At 36.6% G+C, this 17,080-nt stretch overlaps 1 protein-coding gene, 1 long non-coding RNA gene and 2 pseudogenes across 2 annotated transcripts; all 4 read right to left on the bottom strand.

The window, feature by feature from the left end:
- Positions 1-1,965: 1,965 nt before the first annotated feature.
- Positions 1,966-5,889, bottom strand: LOC129378653 (OX-2 membrane glycoprotein-like; annotated as a pseudogene).
- A 1,124-nt stretch (positions 5,890-7,013) lies between these two features.
- On the bottom strand, positions 7,014-9,870 carry LOC129378655 (OX-2 membrane glycoprotein-like; annotated as a pseudogene).
- A 315-nt stretch (positions 9,871-10,185) lies between these two features.
- Positions 10,186-15,707, bottom strand: LOC129378664 (OX-2 membrane glycoprotein-like). The gene is made up of 10 exons (XM_055059055.1): positions 15,613-15,707; positions 14,146-14,484; positions 13,766-14,065; positions 13,537-13,575; positions 13,353-13,449; positions 13,235-13,275; positions 13,098-13,106; positions 10,890-10,901; positions 10,705-10,786; positions 10,186-10,494 (listed from the first exon to the last, which is right to left on the bottom strand). Exons 1-10 carry the CDS (start codon positions 15,665-15,667, stop codon positions 10,374-10,376), a joined length of 1,095 nt encoding a protein of 364 aa, XP_054915030.1. The 5' UTR covers positions 15,668-15,707; the 3' UTR covers positions 10,186-10,373.
- LOC129378659 (uncharacterized) lies at positions 10,704-11,595 on the bottom strand. Its single transcript, XR_008608069.1, has 2 exons — positions 11,515-11,595; positions 10,704-10,786 (listed from the first exon to the last, which is right to left on the bottom strand). It is a non-coding gene; the product is annotated as an uncharacterized LOC129378659 (long non-coding RNA).
- Positions 15,708-17,080: the final 1,373 nt, after the last annotated feature.

The raw sequence follows: 17,080 nt of genomic DNA on the forward strand, positions 1-17,080 counted from the left end.
CAAAAGGAAAAAAAAAACAAACTCATTTGAGAATCTGACCGTGAACTTACCGACGCCTCTGTCATACGATGAGGAAAATTCAGACGACTCTGAAAATGAAACAAACGTTTAAATCACATCGACCATCAAATGATCGTCAAACAACGAGCTTCTCACCATAAACTTTCAGACAGGTTTTCCCTATCAGATTCCCATCAGGGTAGGCGGCGAACAGACACAGATAACATCCTGCATCCTCCTCCGAGACTTTCCTTATAACTATGGAGTTCTTCTGCAGTCCAGCTTCCGTGAACTTAACTTTATCTTTATATTCTGGATACACCGATGGACCTAATTTCTCGTTGTAAGCGCAGATATTCTTCTCTGTGTTCCCCGAGAGCTTTTGCCAGGTGACCTGCGTGACAACTTTAGTTTCCTTGAGGTGGCAGCGGAGAGTGGCATCTTTTCCCACTTCTGTTGATACAGTCAGCTGGGTTTGGACCATAGCTTCTTCACCTGTAGGAAACAGTTATATATAACCAGGGCATACTTTTTAAGCTAAAGCTAAATTATTCACCAACTAAAAAGCACTCCTTTAGAGACGAGCACAAAGAAAACAAAAAATGAAGTTTAAGTGGTTCCGTCTGTTTTAAATGAGCAGAAAAATCTGCAGAGCGTGCCAATTTTTTAATCCAATGAATAGTCAGAATAATTGATAGATTAGTAAATAAATAATCATGTTTATGTCTGATGTTCTCATAAAACCAGTATGACAGTATGAAAACCCTCCTGGAGGTGAAACATGCCTTGTGTTGCTCGTAGGATCCACAGCAGGACGCACAGGGGGAGGACCGGTCCACACATCCTCTGACCCGGTTGGTTTCACACCTGAAACACAGCCAGTGATCTGTTCAGCCACTGTTACAGTGCTAAATTGCACTTGCCCTATATAAAGAAGTATCAATAACATTGCTCAAATAATTTATCTCACCTTCCCCAACTTCTTCTGGAACACAAAACAAACAATTATGTACCACAACATACTTTTTTTCCTCAAGTGAAAAGTTAAATCTACTCAAGTTCAGAGTAACTGATCAAAACATTTCATATTTAAAAATTGCATTATCAGATAGACCAAAATGCAAAACTGAAGTGGACTTTCTGGTATTTTTAAGATGAAAAGTAAAGCAATTCATACCAGAATTACAGAGTAACAAAACTAGGCAAAAAATATTAATCTCCTTTCAATGTAAAACTTATGCGACTAGCCAAAACCACAGGTGTGTGTCAGTGATTTTATGTTGAGAACAAGTTTGGACTTAATTCAGTAAAATTACTAAAAAGTTTATTCAAGATTAGATTATTCAAGTTAAAATACTCCTAAAAGTAATTTACCCCCAAAAAGTTACTCGAGTAAATGTAACGGAGCAGATGTAACTAGTTACTATCCCTGTTTAAATCCCGTTAGCGGAACCGTTCATTCTGCTAGCTTGGCTCTACATATTAGCTTACTGAAACGAACACAAATAACATTTAACCACTAAACTTTCAGGGATAAACAGTCAACTTTCCCCAAATATGGAAAGTTGTGTGCAGCTGTAGACATTAACATCGCTATAACTGAGTGAATAATTTATATTTACCTTTTTGGCAGATAAAACGGTCCTCGTTGTTCAACGGCCGTAAAGACGCTTGAACTGTCGTTGGCTCGTCAGAAGAGCTCAATGTGATCGATGCCCCATCTGGTGGAGCACTGCTGAAACTACATGCTTACTGCCACCCTCAGTCTCAATCGGAGAAATGCAGCTTGGTGAAAAATATCTTTTCTATTTTGCTTTTTTTTTTAATTACCTCATGAAATTTACCCCATCACAGCACAGAATAGTCGGTAAAAGCAAAAAGTAATTCCTGAACTTCCTGTTCTGCCTTCACTGTTCAAATTAAGAGGCAGATTTGTCAGTTTTGATGTTAATATCAATGAAGTCGTTACTTTATTTTATGAATTTCTTCTGTGTCAGAACAAAAATCTCGTAAGAAAATGAAGCAGCAAAACCACAGAGCACTTACACAGGCTTTGGGAATATCCACTTGTTTATTTTTCTTAAAATGTTCACAAATAGTAGAAAACTAATTTAATTGTTTTGGAGCAGCAGATAAAAACTGTCTTGCTCTATGATATAAAAAATGCATATCAAATCCAGCTATTGTGTTATTTCTTCATAAACCAAGCAACTCAAAATCAGTTTTGTTTACAGCAATAATGAGGAAAAGGTTGACATGTTGCTCACTCGGCTCATTTAGCACATGCATTTTCTTGCGTAAAATTGAACATGTGTCACTTAACAGTGACATGTTCAAATGACTATATAAGCAGGTTTCCGTTTGTATTGCAAAAGATTATTAAAACATAGAAAAAACAAACTTCCTTTGTATCTTAGTATGTTCATCTACAAATATTTACATTTTTAAAATTGTATGCTTTTCAATTTAGTTTGAAGGAAAACCATAAACACCCCACTTTAACACAAATGATCTCTCTCTGTACACATATATACATATAAAAACTGACGTCGACAGCTTGAGGTTGTCAAACTGTTGAGGTCTGACAACCTCAAACTAGTGGGAGAAGCTGAAGTTCTGATAGATTTTAGTATCAAAATACTAAAAAGTACAGACATACAGTAATAATAAAGGCTTTTAACCATCTGTTTTAGCTTCTACTGATATTATTTAAGATAATATCAGTAGAATCAGGAAATCAGTTCACTATAGTTTTTCAGTTCACTATAGTTTTGTTTTGCTTATGTCACAGTAGCAAAACAAAACTATCGTGAACAATGTTTATTAAAATCCAACAGTTTTCAGAGCCACCTCTATTGTAACTACACAGCTCCAGTAAGAATGTAGCATGTATGGAATTGCAAAAAGAATAAATTGTGGGTTTTTTTCTACGGTGACCGATTTTGCTCCATAATTAATCGACTGCATGCAGGAAATGTGGATGAGCTTCATTGAAGCCAACGGTTAAAGAGGCAACATGGCTGCCGACTGACAGAAACAATCAAAAAAAGATATACTTATCAGGAAATGAGAAAACATCTTGCATTAAACATTAAAATATAATGACCAGTCAAGAAGTCATTATATTACACAGATTTCTTGGGGGTTAGTTTTTTATGTGGCTTCATCCCCTCAAGTGAACAGCTTTCCATATTAGATGTTGGTGATTGCGAGCAGCTACTTTGTCTGTTAATCAGGGTGTTTGTCTTCTTGTCTTCGTTCTTTTCAGGTATCTGATGCACTTCAGACCTTAAAAAGAAACCAAAAACAGATTGAGATCAGAAACTTTTATAAATGAACACAAAGAAAGATAAATATGTCATTATTCTGTGGATGAAATGTGATATCAGGAATATAAAAAAAACAAGTAAGACTCTTACTGGTTATTTGTAAATGGTTCTGTACGGTTTTTCTTCTTTCTGTGTGATACAAGGAGAATTTAAGAATGAGGAAAAACAAAAATATTATTGACAAAACAATGAAGCTGAAAATTGTTACCTGTTCTGATGCGATTTTTTGAACCACAACATGGATAAACACCCAAAAATGCAAAAGAGAAGAACAAATGATCCCATTGCAATAGCTACAAGCAGACCTTGTGGAACACAAAACAAACAATTATTAGATTTTAGCGACATTTCTGAATGAATAAAAATACTCCAACACCTGATTCTGAGCTTACCTACGTCCTTACGATCAGACTCAAAGTCTTCATCCAAACCTGTCCAAAAATCAGAACCACAGAGAGACCATCAGTCTGACCTTTGCAGTGATTGCAATATCTAAAACCTATTTTTTGTTACAAATCTTCCATTCGCCGTTTGTAGCCACAGCTGCAGTCTCGTGGAGTTGACAACTTATTCAAGGCACAGGAGGTTAATGACTTCTTAGTTATTAAAAAAATTTCTTACCATCAGATGAATCTGTGAGTCCAGGAGCGGTGACAAGTTGCTCTCTGAGAGCAGCAGTCCAGTAACACTGAACATCCAACCTGTGTGGTATTAAGATTTGACAGCAGAGCTGTGGTGGTGAAAGTAACAGTACCGTTGATGTTGATCACTCTGCTGGTGTTATACTGGGAGAAGCTGAGGTTCTGATGGAGAACAGTCAGTGTTACAATGGGAACAGGTCGACCTGTGGCTGAACAGGTCACCACCGACCCTGGAGGAGAGTCTGATCTGCTGACATCAATGAAGGGTCCATGCAGCTCTGTGGAGAGAACAGACATGATGTTACATCATCCAGAGGAGAGTTAACCATCTGCAGACGTTCTGCTGCTCTTCACTCACCACAGAGTTTTAAGCAGGTCCAGCCTATCAGTGCTCCATCAGGATAGGTGTTGAACAAACATCGGTAGCAGCCTTCATCCTGACCCGTCACCTTCCTGATCACCATGGAGCATCTCTGCACAGACTCATACTGGAAATCCATTTTCCCCTCCAGATCAGAACTCACTCTAGAACCAAACTTCTTGGTGTAGGTAGCGAGGATCTTCTCTCCACCAGGGCCGACCTTCTGCCAGGTGACCTGGAGAACATCTTTATCCTCAGTGAGCCGACAGCTCAGAGAGGCCTGGTCTCCCACTGCTGCCCAGACAGTCTCCTGTGTTTCTATTACAGCAAAGTGACCTGAAAGAAAAGTTTCCAGAATTAAGGCTCTAAATCAAGGGTGGGCAATTCTGGTCCTTAAGGACAGGTGTCCTATGACTCTAAGACATCTCCCTGGAACAACACAGCTGAATCAAATCACTGAATCACTTCCTAAGTACAGTCAAGTTCTCCAGAGTCCTGCTTATGACCACGTATTTGACTCAGGTGTGTTGAAATGGAGACACATCTAAACGTTGCAGGAGGCCTGGAGTTGCAAATCCCTGCAAAAAGTTCTGGCCAATAAAATGGACACACATCAGTAACCTAAAGATGAGTTTGCATTTCCTGATGGACTAGAAATATTTATATATCTGCAATTTTAACATTTAACCTCTACTTCCTTATTTTATGCTGTAGTATTAAAATAAAAACGAAACCAAATATTCAAATTATCTAGGGCGTACAAAATGTCAGAGAAAAAAAGAACTACTAAGAAGAAAACAAACATAAAATAATAATAATGACAAAACTTTGATATCTAATTCGAAAATAAGACAATGCTTAATGAATCCTCCCTCCGAAATAGATGACACAGTAACTCATATGCTGCCATTCTTCCTCGTTTGCGGTCATGAATAATTTCTCTTTTACTTTGATAACTAAGCACAACTTTGTTTTGTTTTATAACGAAAAACTCCAACAGAAAACACTGACACGGTGAGGCTTCACCGTAAAAAACGTAAACAGGAAACGCTCTCTACCTGCGTCATGACTGATGACATAACAGCGTAACGTTTAGTCAAAACAATTTCTGTTCAACTTTTACAATTATAATAATTATTAACCTTTTTTTACAATAATTATAAGTAGTAAAGTGGCTCGTTGTCGTCACTACTTCCGGTCACAACACGAATTCAACACCATTCTTGTTTTAGTAAAAATACGGAAGTCTTGATTTATTTATTTTCTTCCCCAAACTTCCTGAGCATCACCTGCACCAATGCTTCAAATATTACCAATAAATTGTTGATAATTTAGTGTTTTGTCGTCGTGTAACTCACTTCGACGTCCAGCATTTCACACATTTCGGGACATTTCGACAAAAAAGTTGACGAAATAAGTCGTTGCATCGAATGAAAAACACAAATTGTTCATTTCTCCTCACCTGCTTGAAGGAAGCTGCAAATTAAAAGGCAGCTGGTGACTGCAGCGCGTTGCATTGTTGTCAGAAGCTTTCTGTCAGAAAGTTTACAGAACCACAGCCTCGCAATTCCATAGGTGTGCGCGTGACGTCATTGCGTCGCCAGGTGTTGAATTAAAAATGAGACAAGAAAAAACGTCAACAGCTGTAACATGGATTTGGCTTAATTGGGTCAATAAATTGAAGCAACAAGCTTTTACTGGAAGAGGCAGCCTGCTAACCCTGGAGTAACAAAAACAGATTTGTTGAATAATTCTTTTGTCATATTTTTTTAAATAAAAAAGGACTACATGACACAATATTTGGATCTTATTTCAAACTTTGCATTGCAATTAAGTCAAAAAAGAAAAAAATGTTGCACCAAGTTTTTCAAACTTTATATAAAAAGCAAATCAGCAGGTTTTGACTCTACTTGTTCAATTTTAAAGAAAAGCAGAAAGATATTTGGACAGTTTATTTTAATAACTGAAAATACGTCTTGGAAACCATTTGTTCAGTTTTTGAGTCGCATTTCTTTCAAACTGAATGCATCTTAACACTGAACATCCTCTCTGTGAACAAAATGATGGCAGTAATGAGCTTCAAAAACACATATTTTTCCCCTAATCTGAAAAGGAATTCATTATATTTAAGAATATTTCTGACTCGGTTACTGTTCTATATTTGACAAATACAAAAATCTCTGAGTTCAAGTTACATCATCAGAACCACATTCCTGTTTATAAATAACAAAACTGTACTTTTGACCTGGTTGAATGAATGGGAGAAATGAAAAGTGTATTAAAATGTTTTGACCAACCGTGTCGTTCACAAGGTTCAGTCTTCTTTTTCACTCTGTGGCTTAAAAACTTGAACTCCTCAGGATTTATCTCAAGTCACAAGCTCACAGTATTGAAATGAACTTTGATGTATTCATGTTTTGTACCAGTGAGTCTGACTTTATTGCAAACTTTTAGTTTTGTCTTTTAAATGCTTACCTGCTTAAATAAAATGATATAAAATTCTATGATATATTGATATAAAATGCCTTATTTATGGCTATGAAACAGTATGACTATAAATGAAAATTGTTTGAGAATACAAAGTGGAAATTAAAACAAAGACAATTATCCACAAAGGAATTTGTTTTTACTTTAAATGAAATAAATATATATAAAAAAAAAAAATCAACCATGTGTTGAAATTATTAAATCATCCATTGCATCCATCATTAGTTCTGGGTTATGTCGTGGAGGCGTTGCTCCTTTTGAGGAATCCAAAATCCTCAGACCAGCTGAGAAACTTCGTTCCTCCAGGACGTCCAGCGAACATCTGACCAGGCAGCCTGACTTCACAAGAACTTCTTTTCCCACAGCCTTTGAGCTCAGGTGAGGCTGTTTCATCGCTTCCACCTCAAACTAATTGCTCAGTTAGTTTTTTTGTGGTTAACATTTTCAAATTCAGAATTTTCTCTTGGTTCGTCTGATGACTGCTGCTCTTTGTTCCGGCGGAGTTTTGGGCCTGGTTGAGGCTCTACGATGTCTTCCACTTTCGTGGGTACCACAAGAGGTTCTGAAACACTGAAAACAAGAACAGAAAATATATTATTTTGTGCTATTGTTTGTTTCTTTTGCCATTTCAACCAAAGTGAGTTGAATCTGATGAACACATCAGATGAGAAGAAGACATAATGACAGATTAAATGTTCTGAAACTGAAGGTTACAAAAATCTTTAGTGCTTGAAATTCAAATAAAATTGAGATAGTAGTAAATGTAAAAGTAGGTTAATATTTGAAAATGTTGCAAACAAGAGAAAGCAGAATAAAGTCTGCTGTAAATGAGGAATAACAATAAAAGCCTTACAGAGAGTCGATATTTGATGCATCTTCACTTTCCCTGTGTGATAAAAAATATATTCAGTTGTGATTAAATGGCTATTAAGTGGTTAATCCTGGTTCCATTTAATATTATACCAACCTGATGTTTGTCCTGTTCTGTCCTGTCGTGTCCTCCTGCTCTTCTTTATTCTTGCGGAATTCAAGCAGGTCGTTTTTGCAAAGTGATTTAAAACATTACAGCATGAAAAAAACATGACATTTTTATTAAATGTCACAACAGCACTAATGTTCTATTGAGTGAAAACATTTAAACTCAAGTTTACCACTGCCAAGCTCTACTAATTATATTTTATCACTTAAAACAAATAAATGTTATCAGATCTCTTACACATGCTGTTAAATTACAAACAAATTCAGACTAGCAATGTTTTTTATGCAATTACTTTGGCACCGCTCTATCACAGCATGAATATGGTTCATAGCAGAAAAAGCCAAAGCAGAAAAAATATGGATGGCAATGAGGAATGATTTTAAAAAGGGTCTTACTCCAACATGTTCAATGCATGATCATTCTTCCTGTGTGATACAAATATATTTTAATCACACAAACATTCATCAACTGATGGAGACATTTACTGAGGTGATATAATCTGGAACAGCAGTACCTTTTGTCTGCCATTTTTCTGAGCCACACAAAGATGAAAGCAGCAACACAGACCAAAAGCACCAACAAAGACAATCCTTTAGAGAAACAGAAACACATGTTGATGTGATCAGCTCAACAACATAAAGGTAAAAACTGAAACCTCAGCCTGAACTTACCAACAATAATATTACTTGAACCAGAATCCACATCCAAACCTGGTGAGAAAAGCTCATGGATCAGAATCACAAACAGATCATCAGTCTATAAATGTTAGTCTTTCTCACCATCATCAGATGAACCTGTGAATCCAGGAACGATGACCAGCAGCTCTCTGAGAGCAGCAGTCCAGTAACACTGAACATCCAACCTGTGTGGTATTAAGATTTGACAGCAGAGCTGTCAAATCTTAATATTGGTGGATGTGATGGTACCGTTGGTGTTGATCACTCTGCTGGTGTTGTAGTGAGAGAAGCTGAGGTTCTGATGGAGAACAGTCAGTGATACAATGGGAGCAGGTTGACCTGTGGCTGAACAGGTCACCACCGACCCTGGAGGAGAGTCTGATCTGCTGACATCAATGAAGGGTCCAAGCAGCTCTGTGGAGAGAACAGACATGATGTTACATCATCCAGAGGAGAGTTAACCATCTGCAGACGTTCTGCTGCTCTTCACTCACCACAGAGTTTTAAGCAGGTCCAGCCTATCAGCGCTCCATCAGGATAGGTGTTGAACAAACATCGGTAGCAGCCTTCATCCTGATGAGTCACCTTCCTGATCACCATGGAGCATCTCTGCACAGACTCATACTGGAAATCCATTTTCCCCTCCAGATCAGAACTCACTCTAGAACCAAACTTCTTGGTGTAGGTGGTGAGGTTCTTCTCTCCACTGTGAAAAACTTTCTGCCATGTGATCTGGAGAACATCTTTATCCTCAGTGAGCTGACAGCTCAGAGAGGCCTGGTCTCCCACTGCTGCCCAGACAGTCTCCTGTGTCTCTATTACAGCAAAGTGACCTGGAAGGAATAAAGCTTTTAATAATTGTCTGTTCTTTCTAGTTCCTCTCAAACTTTCTCAATAAAATGGGTCAGAATCAGATTAAACCTAAAAAACGTGAGAACTTCAGATCATATTATTGATATTATTAAAATTTCAATTTAAACTCATGTGAATTGAAGAAATATAAAAAAGTAAAATAAAATACAATTCTTTACACTTTTCGGACTAAATGCTATGCCATTTCAAATTAAACCGTAAAATGCTCCCTTATAGATTATCATTATTTTTAATTGTTCATTAATTTCATTCAGTCAAGTAGCGCAAGTCTCGTTTGGCAAAATTTCGCGTTAGTTTGTAAACGAGAACAAATAAATGTCGACATCAAATTACTATGTTGTCGCAATTCAATAAATGTGTTTAACATCAAATCGAAAACTGAAGAAAACCTGAAAACGTCGGAAAGTTTAACTTCTCTGCTTAAAACAAATCAGTTCTCACCGGTTTGAAGGATGACGGTGAATGAAAAGCAGCAGGTTAAAACAGGAGGAAACATTTTGCTTTTCTTAAAATCTTCACTTCCTGTTTTTCTGGTTTATTTCAAACAGGTGAGACAAAAGTCACGTGACAACTTCTGAGCCTATGTAAGGGTGTGACGTATCTCTCCAGATTCACCACTCTGTTTTTGTCCTTTTATTTTCTTTTCAGAAGCAGTTTTGTTTTTAAAGACACACCCAAAGATTCTCTGATTAGAGCGTACAAACAAGATATATAGACTATACATATAATAAATAAAGGAAATGTTGGAAAATAAGCTTAAACTAATCATGCAAAATGCATTCCTTTCCTTTAGGACAACAAAAATGAATAAAAAGAGAAGGCACAGAACAGATCTACATACATCTTGAGGTGATTTTATTTACATAGAATATTTACAGCATGAGGACAATTCAAACTTCTTTATATGAATTAGAATGGAATACAAACACAGGAGCACAGTGTTTAGTTTATCCAACCAAGAGGGACCCATTCATTTTTCAGGCATTTTGAATGATCTACTGGATCTTTAATGATCTTGTCAATCTGTCATCTAAACAGTTTTTTTGCCACTGAAGGAAATCTTGTGAGGTTGTTTCTTGCTGGACTTTTCTTGGTAGAATGTCGCTGTTTAACCTCATTAGTCAGTTTAATTGAAATGGTTTTGTTCCTGTAGAAAAAATGTAGAATATTAAAACAAGTAAATATCAATATAAATCTGATAAGATCCTGCAGAGGTTAGTTTCATTCCCAAAGGAGACCTACCCAGGCAGGAAGCATAACATATTTGATATTATTTAAATAAATAATCATGTTTATGTCTGATGTTCTCATAAAACCAGTATAACAGTATGAAAACCCTCCTGGAGGTGAAACATGCCTTGTGTTGCTGGTAGGATCCACAGCAGGAGGCACAGGGGCAGGACCGGTCCACACATCCTCTGACCCGGTTGGTTTCACACCTGAAACACAGCCAGTGATCTGTTCAGCCACTGTTACAGTGCTAAATTGCACTTGCCCTATATAAAGAAGTATCAATAACATTGCTCAAATAATTTATCTCACCTTCCCCAACTTCTGTAACACAAAACAAACAATTATGTACCACAAAATACTTTTTTTGCTCAAGTGAAAAGTTAAATCTACTCAAGTTCAGAGTAACTGATCAAAACATTTCATATTTAAAAATTGCATCAGATATACCAAAATGCAAACCTAAAGTGGACTTTCTGGTATTTTTAAGATGAAAATTAAAACAATTCATACCAGAATTGCAGAGTAACAAAACTAGGCAAAAAATATTAATCTCCTTTCAATGTAAAATTATGCTACTAGCCAAAACCACAGGTGTGTGTCAGTGATTTTATGTTTAAAACAAGATTGGTCTTCTTTCAGTAAAATTATTTAAAAAATTATTCAAGTTAAAATACTCCTAAAAGTAATTTACCCAAAAAAAGTTACAAATAAATGTAACGGAGCAGATGTAACTAGTTACTATCCCTGTTTAAATCCCGTTAGCGGAACCGTTCATTCTATGATGCTAGCTTGGCTCTAAATATTAGCTTACTGAAACGAACACAAATTACATTTAACCACAAAATTGTCAGGGATAAACAGTCAACTTTCCCCAAATATGTATGCAGCTGTCGACATCAACATCTCTATAACAGAGTGAATAATTTATATTTACCTTTTTGACAGATAAAACGGTCCTCGTTGTTCAACGGCCGTAAAGTCGCTGGACTGTCGTTGGCTCGTCAGAAGAGCTCATCATGATCGATGCGCCATCTGGTGGCGAACTGCTGAAACTACATGCTGCCACCCTCAGTCTCAATATGAGAAATGCAGCTTGATGAAAAATGTGTTTTCTATTTTGCTATTTTTTTTAAAAAAAATTACCCCATGAAACTTACCCCATCAAAGCAGAGAATAGTCGGAAAAAGCAAAAAGTAATTCCTGAACTTTCTGTTATGCTTTCACTGTTCAAATTAAGAGGCAGATGTGTAATTTTTGATGTTAATATCAATGAAGTCGTTACTTTATTTTATGCATTTCTTCTGTGTCAGAACAAAAATCCCATAAGAAAATGAAGCAGCAAAACCACAGAGCACTTACACAGGCTTTGGGAATATCCACTTGCTTATTGTTCTTAAAAAGTTCACAAAATAGCAGAAAACTAATTTAATTGCTTTGGAGCAGCAGATGAAAACCGTCTTCCTCTAGAATATAAAAAATGCATATCTAATCCAGCTGCTGTGTTATTTTTTCATAGTTCAAGCAACTCAAAATCAGTTTTGTTTACAGCAATAACTAGGTAAAGGTTGACATGTTACTCACTCGGCTCATTTAGCACATGCATTTCTCTTGTGTAAAATTGAACACGAGCCACTAATTGACGAAGTAAACAGGTTTCTGTTTGTATTACAAAGATTTATTAAAACATAGAAAAAACAAACTCACTTTGCATCTTAGTATGTTCGTGTGATAATTTACATTTGTAAAATTGTATGACTTTCCATTTAGTTTTAAGGAAAACCATAAACACCCTATTTTAACACAAATGGTCTCTCTCTGTACACATATATATATAAAAACTGACGACATCCACAGCTTGAGGTTGTCAAACTGTTGAGGTCTGACAACCTCAAACTAGTGGGAGAAAATGAGGTAATGATGGTTTTTAGTATCAACATACAGACATACACTAATAACAATGCTTCAACCATCCGTTTCAGCTTCTACTGATATTATTTAAGATAATATCAGTAGAATCAGTATATCAGTTCACTACAGTTTTGTTTTGCTTATGTCACAGTAGCAAAACAAAACTATAGTGAACAATGTTTACCTCTATTGTAACTACACAGCTCCAGTAAGAATGTAGCAAGTTGCAAAAAGAATAAATTGTGGGTTTTTTTCTACGGTGACCGATTTTGCTCCATAATTAATCGACTGCATGCAGGAAATGTGGATGAGCTTCATTGAAGCCAACGGTTAAAGAGGCAACATGGCTGCCGACTGACAGAAACAATCTATAAAGGAGAAACTTTTCAGGAAATGAGAAAACATCTTGCATTAAACATTAAAACACAAGTCAAGAGATCATTATATTACAAAGATTTCTTGGCAGTTAGTTTTTTATGTAGTTTCAAACCCTCAAGTGAACAGCTTTCTACATCAGGTGTTGGTGATGTTGGTGACTGCTGGGAGCTACTTTGTCTGTTAATCAGGGTACCTGTCTTCTTGTTGTCATTCTTCTCAGGTATCTGATACTCTTCAGACCTTAAAAAGAGACCAAAAACAGATTGAGATCAGAAACTTTTACAAATGAACACAAAGAAAGATAAATATGTCATTATTCTGTGAATCAAATGTGATATTAGGGATATAAAAAAACAAGTAAGACTCTTACTGGTTATTTGTAAATGGTTCTGTACGGTTTTTCTTCTTTCTGTGTGATACAAGGAGAATTTAAGAATGAGGAAAAACAAAAATATTGACAAAAACGATGAAGTTGAAAATTGTTACCTGTTCTGATGCGATTTTTTGAACCACAACATGGATAAACACCCAAAAATGCAAAAGAGAAGAACAAATGATCCCATTGCAATAGCTACAAGCAGACCTTGTGGAACACAAAACAAACAATTATTAGATTTTAGCGACATTTCTGAATGAATAAAAATACTCCAACACCTGATTCTGAGCTTACCTACGTCCTTACGATCAGACTCAAAGTCTTCATCCAAACCTGTCCAAAAATCAGAACCACAGAGAGACCATCAGTCTGACCTTTGCAGTGATTACAACATCTAAAACCTATTTTTTGTTACAAATCTTCCATTCGCCGATTGTAGCCACAGCTGCAGTCTCGTGGAGTTGACAACTTATTCAAGGCACAGGAGGTTAATGACTTCTTAGTTATTAAAAAAGTTTCTTACCATCAGATAAATCTGTGAGTCCAGGAACGATGACCAGCAGCTCTCTGAGAGCAGCAGAGTCTAGTGATACTGAACATCCAACCTGTGTGGTATTAAGAGCTGAGAGCAGAGCTGTGATGGTGGAAGTGATGGTACCGTTGGTGTTGATCACTCTGCTGGTGTTGTAGTGAGAGAAGCTGAGGTTCTGATGGAGAACAGTCAGTGTTACAATGGGAACAGGTCGACCTGTGGCTGAACAGGTCACCACCGACCCTGGAGGAGAGTCTGATCTGCTGACATCAATGAAGGGTCCAAGCAGCTCTGTGGAGAGAACAGACATGATGTTACATCATCCAGAGGAGAGTTAACCATCTGCAGACGTTCTGCTGCTCTTCACTCACCACAGAGTTTTAAGCAGGTCCAGCCTATCAGCGCTCCTTCAGGATAGGTGTTGAACAAACATCGGTAGCAGCCTTCATCCTGATGAGTCACCTTCCTGATCACCATGGAGCATCTCTGCACAGACTCATACTGGAAATCCATTTTCCCCTCCAGATCAGAACTCACTCTAGAACCAAACTTCTTGGTGTAGGTGGCGAGGTTCTTCTCTCCACCAGGGCCGACCTTCTGCCAGGTGATCTGGAGAACATCTTTATCCTCAGTGAGCCGACAGCTCAGAGAGGCCTGGTCTCCCACTGCTGCCCAGACAGTCTCCTGTGTTTCTATTACAGCAAAGTGACCTGAAAGAAAAGTTTCCAGAATTAAGGCTCTAAATCAGGGGTGGGCAATTCTGGTCCTTGAGGACCGGTGTCCTATGACTCTAAGACATCTCCCTGGAACAACACAGCTGAATCAAATCACTGAATCACTTCCTAAGTACAGTCAAGTTCTCCAGAGTCCTGCTTATGACCACGTATTTGACTCAGGTGTGTTGAAATGGAGACACATATAAACGTTGCAGGAGGCCTGGAGTTGCAAATCCCTGCAAAAAGTTCTGGCCAATAAAATGGACACTTGTACACATCAGTAACCTAAAGATGAGTTTGCATTTCCTGATGGACTAGAAATATTTATATATCTGCAATTTTAACATTTAACCTCTACTTCCTTATTTTATGCTGTAGTATTAAAATAAAAACGAAACCAAATATTCAAATTATCTAGGGCGTACAAAATGTCAGAGAAAAAAAGAACTACTAAGAAGAAAACAAACATAAAATAATAATAATGACAAAACTTTGATATAATTCGAAAATAAGACAATGCTTAATGAATTCTCCCTCCGAAATAGATGACACAGTAACTCATATGCTGCCATTCTTCCTCGTTTGCGGTCATGAATAATTTCTCTTTTACTTTGATAACTAAGCACAACTTTGTTTGTTTTATAACGAAAAACTCCAACAGAAAACACTGACACTGTGAGGCTTCACCGTAAAAAACGTAAACAGGAAACGCTCTCTACCTGCGTCACTGATGACATAACAGCGTAACGTTTAGTCAAAACAATTTCTGTTCAACTTTTACAATTATAATAATTATTAAAATTTTTTTTTACAATAATTATAAGTAGTAAAGTGGCTCGTTGTCGTTACTACTTCCGGTCACAACACGAATTCAACACCATTCTTGTTTTAGTAAAAATACGGAAGTCTTGATTTATTTATTTTCTTCCCCAAACTTCCTGAGCATCACCTGCACCAATGCTTCAAATATTACCAATAAATTGTTGATAATTTAGTGTTTTGTCGTCGTGTAACTCACTTCGACGTCAAGCATTTCACACATTTCGGGACATTTCGACAAAAAAGTTGACGAAATAAGTCGTTGCATCGAATGAAAAACACAAATTGTTCATTTCTCCTCACCTGCTTGAAGGAAGCTGCAAATTAAAAGGCAGCTGGTGACTGCAGCGCGTTGCATTGTTGTCAGAAGCTTTCTGGCAGAAAGTTTACAGAACCAGAGCTGCTCAATTGCATACGTGTGCGCGTGACGTCATTGCGTCGCCAGGTGTTGAATTAAAAATGAGACAAGAAAAAACGTCAACAGCTGTAACATGGATTTGGCTTAATTGGGTCAATAAATTGAAGCAACAAGCTGATTTTACTGGAAGAGGCAGCCTGCTAACCCTGGAGTAACAAAAACAGATTTGTTGAATAATTCTTTTGTCATATTCTTTTAAATAAAAAAGGACTACATGACACAATATTTGGATCTTATTTCAAACTTTGCATTGCAATTAAGTCAAAAAAGAAAATAATGTTGTACCAAGTTTTTCAAACTTTATATAAAAAGCAAATCAGAAGGTTTTGACTCTCCTTGTTCAATTTTAAAGAAAAGCAGAAAGATATTTGGACAGTTTATTTTAATAACTAAAAATACGTCTTGGAAACCATTTGTTCAGTTTTTGAGTGGCATTTCTTTCAAACTGAATGCATCTTAACACCGAACATTCTTTGTGAACAAAATGATGGAAGGAACGAGCTTCAAAAGCACATATTTTTCCCATAATCTGAAAAGGATTTTATTATTTTTAAGAATATTTCTGACTTGGTTACTGTTCTATATTTGACAAATACAAAAATACAAATACCTCTGAGTTCAAGTTACATCATCAGAAGCACATTCCTGTCTATAAATAACAAAACTGTACTTTTGATCTGGTTGAATGATTGGGAGAAATGAAAAGTGTATTAAAATGTTTCGACCAACCGTGTCGTTCACACTTTGTCTCCTTTTTCACTCCATGGCTTAAAAACTTGAACTCCTCAGGATTTATCTCAAGTCACAAGCTCACAGTATTGAAATGAACTTTGATGTATTCATGTTTTGTACCAGTGAGTCTGACTTATTTGCAAACTTTTAATTTTGTATTTTAAATGCTTACCTGTTTAAATAAACTGATATAAAATTCTATGATATATTGATATAAAATGCCTTATTTATGGCTATGAAACAGTATGACTATAAATGAAAATTGTTTGAGAATACAAAGTGGAAATTAAAACAAAGACAATTCTCCACAAAGGAATTTGTTTTTACTTTAAATTACATAAATATTAAAAAAAAAAAAAAAAATCAACCATGTGTTGAAATTATTAAATCATCCATTGTATCCATCATTAATCTATAGTCAGGTCATGGAGGCGTCGCTCCTTTTGAGGAATCCAAAATCCTCAGACCAGCTGAGAAACTTCGTTCCTCCAGGACGTCCAGCGAACATCTGACCAGGCAGCCTGACTTCACAAGAACTTCTTTTCCCACAGCCTTTGAGCTCAGGTGAGGCTGTTTCATCGCTTCCACCACAAAATAGTCCAAATACGTTTTTTACTTTCA

Source organism: Poeciliopsis prolifica, unplaced genomic scaffold (genome assembly GCF_027474105.1).
Source record: "Poeciliopsis prolifica strain line A6 unplaced genomic scaffold, Auburn_PproV2 SCAFFOLD053, whole genome shotgun sequence".
In the NCBI taxonomy this organism is placed as follows: domain Eukaryota; kingdom Metazoa; phylum Chordata; class Actinopteri; order Cyprinodontiformes; family Poeciliidae; genus Poeciliopsis; species Poeciliopsis prolifica.

Bases quoted from the DNA above. Each gene is read 5' to 3' on its own strand.
- LOC129378664 (XM_055059055.1), bottom strand. From the start codon at position 15,667: ATGCAACGCGCTGCAGTCACCAGCTGCCTTTTAATTTGCAGCTTCCTT. The intron at 14,066-14,145 runs GTGAGTGAAGAG...TTCTCTCCACAG, and splicing joins GACCTGCTTAAAACTCTGTG to AGCTGCTTGGACCCTTCATT. The intron at 10,495-10,704 runs GCATGTTTCACC...TTTTTTCTACAG, and splicing joins GATCCTACCAGCAACACAAG to GAACAAAACCATTTCAATTA.